At 45.0% G+C, this 8,378-nt stretch overlaps 1 protein-coding gene across 4 annotated transcripts; it reads left to right on the forward strand.

The window, feature by feature from the left end:
• The first annotated feature begins 801 nt into the window (after positions 1-801).
• Positions 802-4,898, forward strand: LOC136521788 (putative disease resistance protein RGA1). 4 transcript variants are annotated; one of them, XM_066515558.1, is made up of 5 exons: positions 802-993; positions 1,112-1,365; positions 1,474-1,691; positions 1,876-4,380; positions 4,498-4,898. In XM_066515558.1, the coding sequence occupies exons 4-5, from the start codon at positions 1,901-1,903 to the stop codon at positions 4,505-4,507; spliced, it is 2,490 nt and encodes an 829-aa protein (XP_066371655.1). In that variant the 5' UTR covers positions 802-993; positions 1,112-1,365; positions 1,474-1,691; positions 1,876-1,900; the 3' UTR covers positions 4,508-4,898. The 4 variants fall into 4 exon arrangements, with proteins under 4 accessions (XP_066371655.1, XP_066371656.1, XP_066371653.1 ...); XM_066515559.1 differs by having other exon boundaries at positions 1,514-1,691; XM_066515556.1 differs by having other exon boundaries at positions 1,112-1,691.
• Positions 4,899-8,378: the final 3,480 nt, after the last annotated feature.

Genomic DNA, 8,378 nt, shown 5'->3' on the forward strand with positions numbered 1-8,378 from the left:
CTGATGAGCGTGCGTGCCTAGCACCATGTTGACCCTGATGGCAGCCGGGTTTTATCAGAGGAAATTAGTATTGTACTTCTACTAGCTAACCAAAACACGCAGTACTGTTAAGGCTTAGCAAATGGTTATAGCCACCAACTGTTATCTCAGAAGCACAACTGCAGCAGCGCTAGCTAGTCCAACACCGGCAGCCAGATCGGAACATACACTCCTCAGGATCGGAGGCTCGGACGGCAGGGCGGCTGGGTGCGCGCAGCTGAACGGCTGAACCTCTGTGGTGTGGCGTGTCCTCAGATGCCAAAGCAGCGAATTATAGTGTGGAATTCTCAAAGAGCTCACCTTTTTTCCCCACTGTCGTGGTGGAAAGGGACACCAACTCGTTCATTTTACTGCACGAAAGATGCACCACTAACTCCGGGCGGCTGATGTCGATCATTACTCTCACCACCTACGCGGAAAACAAAGACGACCTCAGCCCTCAAGTCGTCTAGGTTGGTTTGCCTGATCATGCGAGGTGCTGGATGTGCTCCGTCTCATGGCCGTTGATCCGCGATGCAAGTTTTCTTGCTGGCTAAAAAAAAGCTTTGATGGAACGAATGCTTGGGCAGGTGAGGTTCTTTAATTAACAATTCAGACAAAGCACGCGCTGACGCGTCGAGATGCCAAAGCCGCGAATTATCGTGCAGACTTTTGAAACAGCTCGTCTTTTCCCCCATTGTCGTGGTGGAAAGGCGCACCACCTCGTATATTTTACTGCACGTACTGAAAGATGCATCACTAACTCGATCGGTCAGCTGAAGTCGATCATTATCGCTAGCTCTCACCACCTACTACACCGAAAACAAAGACGACCTCAAGTCGTCTCTTGCATTGCCCGGCATTTCAATCCTCAACGCCGGCTGGGAGAACGGAGAAGAAGCAAGAATTGCATCTCTCCTCAGACTGCTTAGGGGATCAGTGACTACTACTGCGCTCTCAGTCGCCGTTTCCGTGGTATGTGCGTCGTTACAGTTCAATCTTGATATCCTTTTTTGTTCAGAGAACCTAACCTTAACCAGAAGGCTGCTTCTTCGTGGCTTGCCTGTTTGATGTTTCTGCATTCAACTCTCAGTTCCCTTCGCTGTCAAGCATGTGACTCAAAAGGCAAGGAGCACATCACGAATATGACGTGAACTGCGTCTCCATGCTACTCTCCACATCTAAACTAGAAGACATGGCACCACTAGTAGTTCCATACTACTACTAGTTCTTTGCTACAATCTGCTGCAAATAGGCCCCGTATTCTTCTTCAATAAATCAAGGTACTAGTAGCATTTAATCTTCCATGGGAGGACTACTACCGCGCTTTAAATCGCCAGGTTCCTGGTACGTGCGTTACAGTATAACCATCATTTTCCTTTTTGTTTCTGGCAACCAAACCTTAATTACAACGTTTGCTTCGTGCCTTGCTTGCCTGATGTTTCTGCAATCAAGTCTGTTCCATTATTCCCTGTGGCATGTTTTGACACAGAAGACATGGAGCTACCACGAATATGATGCTCCAGCTGCAAAGTTATGCTTGAGCCTTGACCGCTGCATGCTGCTCTCATAACTGAAAGGAGACGACAAGACACAATTAGTTGTTTCATACTTCTAGTTCTTTGCTACACTCTGCCGCAAATAGGCCCTGTATTTCTCTCCCATAAATCAAGGTACTACTAGCTAGTATTTAGTCTTTCATACGTACTCTGCTTCCTTTCTGCAACTATCAAAACATGAAACCTTGTTTTGCATTTATGAATTCCAACAATGATTAGAGAATGTCTTGTGGCACAAAACAAAATACATATCTGTGTAAGTGTAAAAGCCTGATGGATGTTTTTCTTTTGCTTTCAGTGGCTAGATTGCCGGACACTGTGATATGGCTGAGGCTATTTTATCACACTTCGCAACCTCTGTTCTCCAGAAGGTCACATCCTTTGGTACAGAATGGGCTGCTAATGAGCTCAAGTCGGCCTGGAACGTCAAGAAAGAAATAGGGAAGTTGGAAAGGTCACTGAGATCGATTTGTGCTGTTCTTCAAGATGCCGAGAGCAAGCAGTCTAGTTCGCATGCCCTCCAAGAGTGGTTGGACAACTTGAAGGACGCAGTATACAACATAGATGATGTAATGGATGATGTGGCTACCAGAGTTCGGGAGCAAGAAGCACATAAAGGTTTATGCGCTCAATTTCGACATCTACTGGTTTCTCCCTTCAAACTGAGTCACAGAATAAAAGAAGTCCGTGATAATCTTGATGAGATAGCAGCCAACAAATCACAGTTTGGATTAGCTGAAAAGCTAATTGATTTCCCTGCAACCAAAAGTAGTAGTAGGGAAACGCACTCCATCATTGAACCAAACATTATTGGGAGAGATGGTGCTAAAGATGAGATAGTTGAAAGGATTCTAGCTGCTGCAGATTCCACGAGTCCTTTGTCTATACTTCCCATTGTTGGTTTAGGAGGCATTGGGAAGACTGCATTGGCCAAAATAATTTACAATGATGTGCAGATTACCAACAAATTTGACATGAAGTTATGGGCATGTGTCTCTGATGTATATGATCTTAAGAAGATCTTGGATGACATAATACAATCATCTTCTGGTGCAAGCCACAAAGAACTAAACCTTGAGGCGCTACAATGTATGTTGCGTGGGATTTTACATGAAAAGAGATATTTTCTTGTGCTAGATGATATGTGGAATGAAGAAGTGAGTGAATGGGAAGACTTGAGAAGCCTTCTATGTAGTGGTCGTAATGGAAGTGTAATTATAGTAACCACACGTGGTTCAAATGTTGCATCAGTGGTGAAGACACTGGAGCCATATGAAGTAGCAAAGCTACCACAAGAAGAGTGCACGGAAGTATTTTTCCGATATGCATTCAAAGGTGACGAAAAAAGGGATGCTAAGTTGTTAAAAATTGGACACTCAATTGTTGAGAAATGCTATGGTGTCCCTTTGGTTGCAAAGACATTGGGTTCCCAGTTGTTAAGCAGTCGAGATGTTGGAGAGTGGCATCGCATCAACGAATTGAAATTATGGAATGTGAAGCAAGATAACGTTGGAATTTTGGCAGCACTAAAACTAAGTTATGATGCACTACCACCCCATCTACGGGCATGTTTTGCTTCCTTGTCCACTTTTCCAAAAGACTACAAACTTTTTACAGAAGGTCTTGTTATGTTCTGGATGGCATTAGGATTGTTGGACGGAGGAAAGGAAAGCAATGACATTATCAGTATTGGCCAAGAATACTGTCATGAACTTTTAGGAAGATCACTTTTACAAGATCAGTATATTGTTTTTGGTTCTACTATAGTGTATTGTAAAATGCATGATCTTATTCATGACCTTTTAATAAAAGTGTCCCAAAAGGAACATACAGTTGTCAGTTGTGAAAAAATTGATGTCTCTGAGAGGATTAGACACCTAGTGTGGGACAACCAAGACTTCTCAATGGAGATGAAATTTCCTAAGCAGCTAAAAAGGGCCTATAGGGCGAGGACATTTATAAGCAGATACAATTATGGCACTGTGAGTAAAGCCTTTCTTGAAGACCTTTTATCAACTTTCAAGCACCTTCGTGTCTTAGTTTTTTCTGAAGCTGGATTTGAAGAGCTGCCAAGTTCGATTGGAAATTTAAGGCACCTAAGGTATCTAGATCTACAATGGAATAGAGAAATCAAATACCTACCAAATTCTTTATGCAAGCTAGTGAATCTACAAACACTCCGTGTTGATAGGTGTGACCAACTAGTGGAGCTACCAAGAGATGTGCATGGACTTGTCAACCTGACGTTTCTCTGCCTGACTTCAAAGCAGGAATATTTGTTAAGACATGGGTTTTGTGGTTGGGCTTCCCTAGCAATTCTATGCATATATAATTGCCTTGAGCTAGCATCATTGACAGAGGGACTTGGCAGCTTGGCTTCCCTCAGAGACCTACGCATCTTCGACTGTCCAAAGTTGCATTCTCTTCCCTCTGCCATGAGTCAGCTCTCCGAACTCCAGAAGTTGGTTATTAATAATTGTATTGTGCTTGATCTGATGGAACCAGAGGAAGCCATGAGCGGGTTGTGCTCCCTTCGTGCACTCAATCTTGTTGCTCTTCCAAAGTTGGTGGGATTTCCAGAGAGCTTCAAATCTGCAGCATCCTCTCTTGAATATGTTGGCATTGGCGATTGCAAAGGATTGGAGAGGCTGCCAAGTGTAGTCAAAGACTTCACTTCTCTTAAGAGAATCATGATTCGTGAATCCCCTGCGTTGAGTAGGAGATGTGCAGTGGGTTCTGGAGAGGATTATTATCTGATCAGTCATGTCCTTGAGATTGGGATTGATGGGGTGGTGTTTAAAAGGTACAATTATCGGCTGTGGTTTACTTGTTGGTTAATAGAAATTCACTTTTTTTCTTGCACAAACAAAGATAGTACTGGTTTATCTTACTCTGTTCCTCCGCCTACTGTTATGCACAGGGAGAGTTGAGAACCCGGCAAGCTCTTGCTGTTCCTGAATCGTGGCAGGACGCCGTACGCCACCGATGCAGTGAGCTCTCAGCTAAGCGCGCACGCTTCCTGTGGTGTCGCTATTGTGGTTTTTACCCGTATGGTTGGTTGCTACCTATTTCCGGGCATCATGCATATGTGTTTGTGGTCTTCTCTTTTCGTGGTCGTGACAATGTCAGTACCATTTCGTCGTCTAAAAAATAAGCTGGACTACACAGGTGGCTTGAAGTGTAATGTAAGTTGCACATTTACTTGTTCCGTGGGGCGTGGGTTGAACTATTGCAAATGTACTATTAATATGTGTTATAGCAAACGTCGTGAGCTTACGCAGCTTAGTACGTTTTGCTTGGTTATATATGTCTAAGTTACAACTATAATAACCTCTCTTGGCATTGTTTATTTGAAAAAAAATGCTACTTTATTTGTTGGTTAGCTTCTTCGTGAGTTGGTGCATGTATTTGTGTCAAATGGGCCTCATCAGGGTCTCCAATGAACCTTAGGTAAGAAGTACATTGGGCTGGGTCTATGCATATATAAAGAGGAAACTAGGCCTAGTGGCTCCTCCTTCCTATGTTACTGGCTTACTGATTTTTTTAGAGGAACCGGGTTTATTTCACATAGGATAGAGTATTACATTGGCTTCCTTACAAAGACATCATTGAGAAAAGTAAAAAATACACTCAAGTCCTTGCAAGGAACTCCCAGCTATCTTCGTCATCGGCAATCGGATGAGCCACACGGTGAACCACTGCTGCACGAAGAAGCAGAGGAACGTGACAAGCTTGCAGCTTGAAGCCGACACCCTTCTCGACGAAGAAACTTTATAGTTCTTGAACGGCAGCACAAACAGCATATCAAATTAACTCGATATGCTCTTGAAACGTTGAACGAACAGGCCTGATCGCCGATGATGAGGGAATCTGACGCCTCAAGAATCACAGGCATCTCTGACCCATCTGACGAGAAAACAAACCAACAGGAGATAGAACCGCTGAAGCGGGAGCAACAACACCAAGCCGATTCCTCGGATAAGTAGTAGACATACCTCACAAGAGAGCCACCAGAGATAGATCTTCTAAAGCAGATGTCATCTGAGATCGCCTGGAGGAAGGAGAAGATGACAGACCTCTCGAAAGATGCCATGGGACAACCACTGAAACCTAAAATACTACTATCATACTAACTAATAATCTACACAGTAGCCACCGCTGAGGACCAGGCACACCTCTCCTACTACGTCAGAGTGACGCCGGTGAAGCAGGGGCCGGCCGGTTCAACTACGGCGGATCGAGAATCGCCTTGAAATCGCCCATGGAGCCACTCGCTCGCGGTCACGGACGACAAACTACGCTCCTGCTTTAATTTGGTGGTGGTTTAAGCGTTTGAGCTTAGCTCGACCCAGCAGCTGGCAGTTGGCTTTGTGCTTCGTGCTGCGGGGATTGCTGTCTTGTTGACCTGAGCCTGAGCACACATGCATATAGAGACGATTGGTTATTCGTCTCGATGAAACGAATTGGAAGTGTGGTTGCCGTTCTAGGCATCATTCAGTTGCCGGAGACAACTGTTATGTGTTACTTACAGTGTACATTAGCGGTTCATATAAATTATCAGGTTATTTTTGTCCAAATCCTAACAAACTATAAAATTGCAATATTTAAGTACTATAATCTTGGTCTAAAGAAAGCCACGTCATAAACCGACACATCGGTGCCAACACATGATTACACGGAGGTTCCTCTGGTGGAGTTAACTGACATTACTATAGTTTACCTCGGCCAGTCCACGCAAAATATCGAAGCAGACACCAAGAACAATTGGCATGCACGCCGCCTAGAATGAGACTTACAGAGACCTCTCAACTATAGGCAGCAACCTGAGAGACTGAGACCGTGTCCATGCAAGCTGCCCAGAACGAGTCGGCGTGCAGGTGCTCTTGTACGAGAAGTCGAGAACACACCCATGCCAATTGCCATGACGACACCATCTGCCCCAGTCCAACCGCCTCGCTAGCATGACAGGTTGCATTGCATCAAGACAAACAGACAATGCTTGCCAAGACAGAACGACTAAGCACGCGTTGACGCATCATCATAGATGTTTACGTTAGCATCAAACGGTGAAAGATGAGAAAGAAGCAAAAGCATTGCTTCACAATCGCTCGGATATTGTCCAAAATCATGAGAAAATTGCTCCAGCTTCACGAGAAAAAGTGATGGCCTCACGAGGAAAATCTTACAAAAAATAAAATTAATAAAAATAAAAATAAAAAGGGCATAAATAGAAACAAAAAAAAAGATCCAAGGAGGAAATAGGTGTTTTTTCCATTAATCATTAAGAAGAGAAATAGACACCCAAATTCACTGACATGATTCTTGCACAGTCCGTCTCGACTACAATTTGAGTAACCCCCAGTGCACCGCCCTCTGGAGTCCTTCAACGCAGGCCAACGCTTCTGCTTCTGCTGCACTTCCACATTTATCAAAGTATCTCCATGCTGAAAAGACAACCTGGCCATCCTCGTTCCTGGCAATAACACCCACACCGGCCTCTCCCGACGCTTCCACGAAGCAGCCATCCACGTTGATCTTCACCCATCCGGCTGGTGGGGGACGCCATGTTAATTCGGTCTAGATTTGCTCTGCGCCGTGTCCCCGATGCTGGCGTCGACACCGTCCAGCAGGGTTCGGTTCCTTTGGCGTCATCTCCACAACAAGGTGGGTTGGCCCCTGTGTACAGGCTTTCCCAATAGCTGAGGAGGAAGACAACTGATTCTTTCACATAGACAGGTCCTGCATCATGAACAATGTTATTGTGGACATACCACGTTCGCTATAGGAGAAGTAGGAGGGTGTTCCGCTGGTCATCTGTACGTGGCGCGACAAATGTTGTTATTAGTCCTCTTAACGACTTAACCTGACCTCATAGCGTACGCGGTTTTGCTAATATATTTTTAAAGATCATTATTACTTCATTAGAGAGCCACCATATTTTTGCTCGTATTTCGGTGCATGCCCATGAGGCCATAATTGTCCGATTGAAAAGATACAACCGGTTGGTTTTGCTGTGCAGCAAAGAGACGGGCCGGATCCGAATCATCCCGCTAAGCTACAGACAGACCCTAACCGTGTGCATGCAAGAGAGATGCATGTCTGTATCACCGACGCGGCCGTCCGTCATCTGTCCAAGCGAGCTCCAGCGCACGTACCGCTGTCTAGTACAATAGCTGGCGCGTACGATCCGGATTCCGGACGCTCGTGCGGCCGCGAGCCGGCGACGGCGAGGCGGGGTGGATGGATCATCATGGTCATGGATGGTGGAATTAACTGTGGAAGCGGGCCACCTTTAGAGCCCGTTTGGCCGGGCTCCGAGCGGCTCTGGCTCCTCTGACTCCTCCCCTGTTTATCTCCTGTAGCGACACTGTTCACCGAAGCCGTTTTTCTCTCTCCTTCTTTCCTCTCTCACTGACAGCGCCGGAGCCGGAGAAGCTCGTTTTTTTTTTCTCCTCCGGCTCCAACTCCTGCATGCTATAGTGTGGGAGCCACAGCCGGCGGGAGCCGGGCGAAACGCGCTCTTAGTATCCATACAGCATACAATAATACTAGATGTGGCATACTGCCTTGGTCAGCAAGGGATCAAATCGTACTGGTAAACATTGTTCCACTGTTTAACCTTGTTTGGTTAGTTGTTGGCCTAACTAGTAAAATTTAATCTATTAATATTATTAGATGTGGAATATAAAGAGGGATTAATATAGGGCATTCTGACCCCAGTCATATGGATATATTCTAAACTTGTTAAGTAGTAATTTGTAAACTTATTGGATCGGTTAACTTCATTTAATTTTATATACA

This window comes from Miscanthus floridulus, chromosome 18 (genome assembly GCF_019320115.1).
Source record: "Miscanthus floridulus cultivar M001 chromosome 18, ASM1932011v1, whole genome shotgun sequence".
Classification (NCBI taxonomy): domain Eukaryota; kingdom Viridiplantae; phylum Streptophyta; class Magnoliopsida; order Poales; family Poaceae; genus Miscanthus; species Miscanthus floridulus.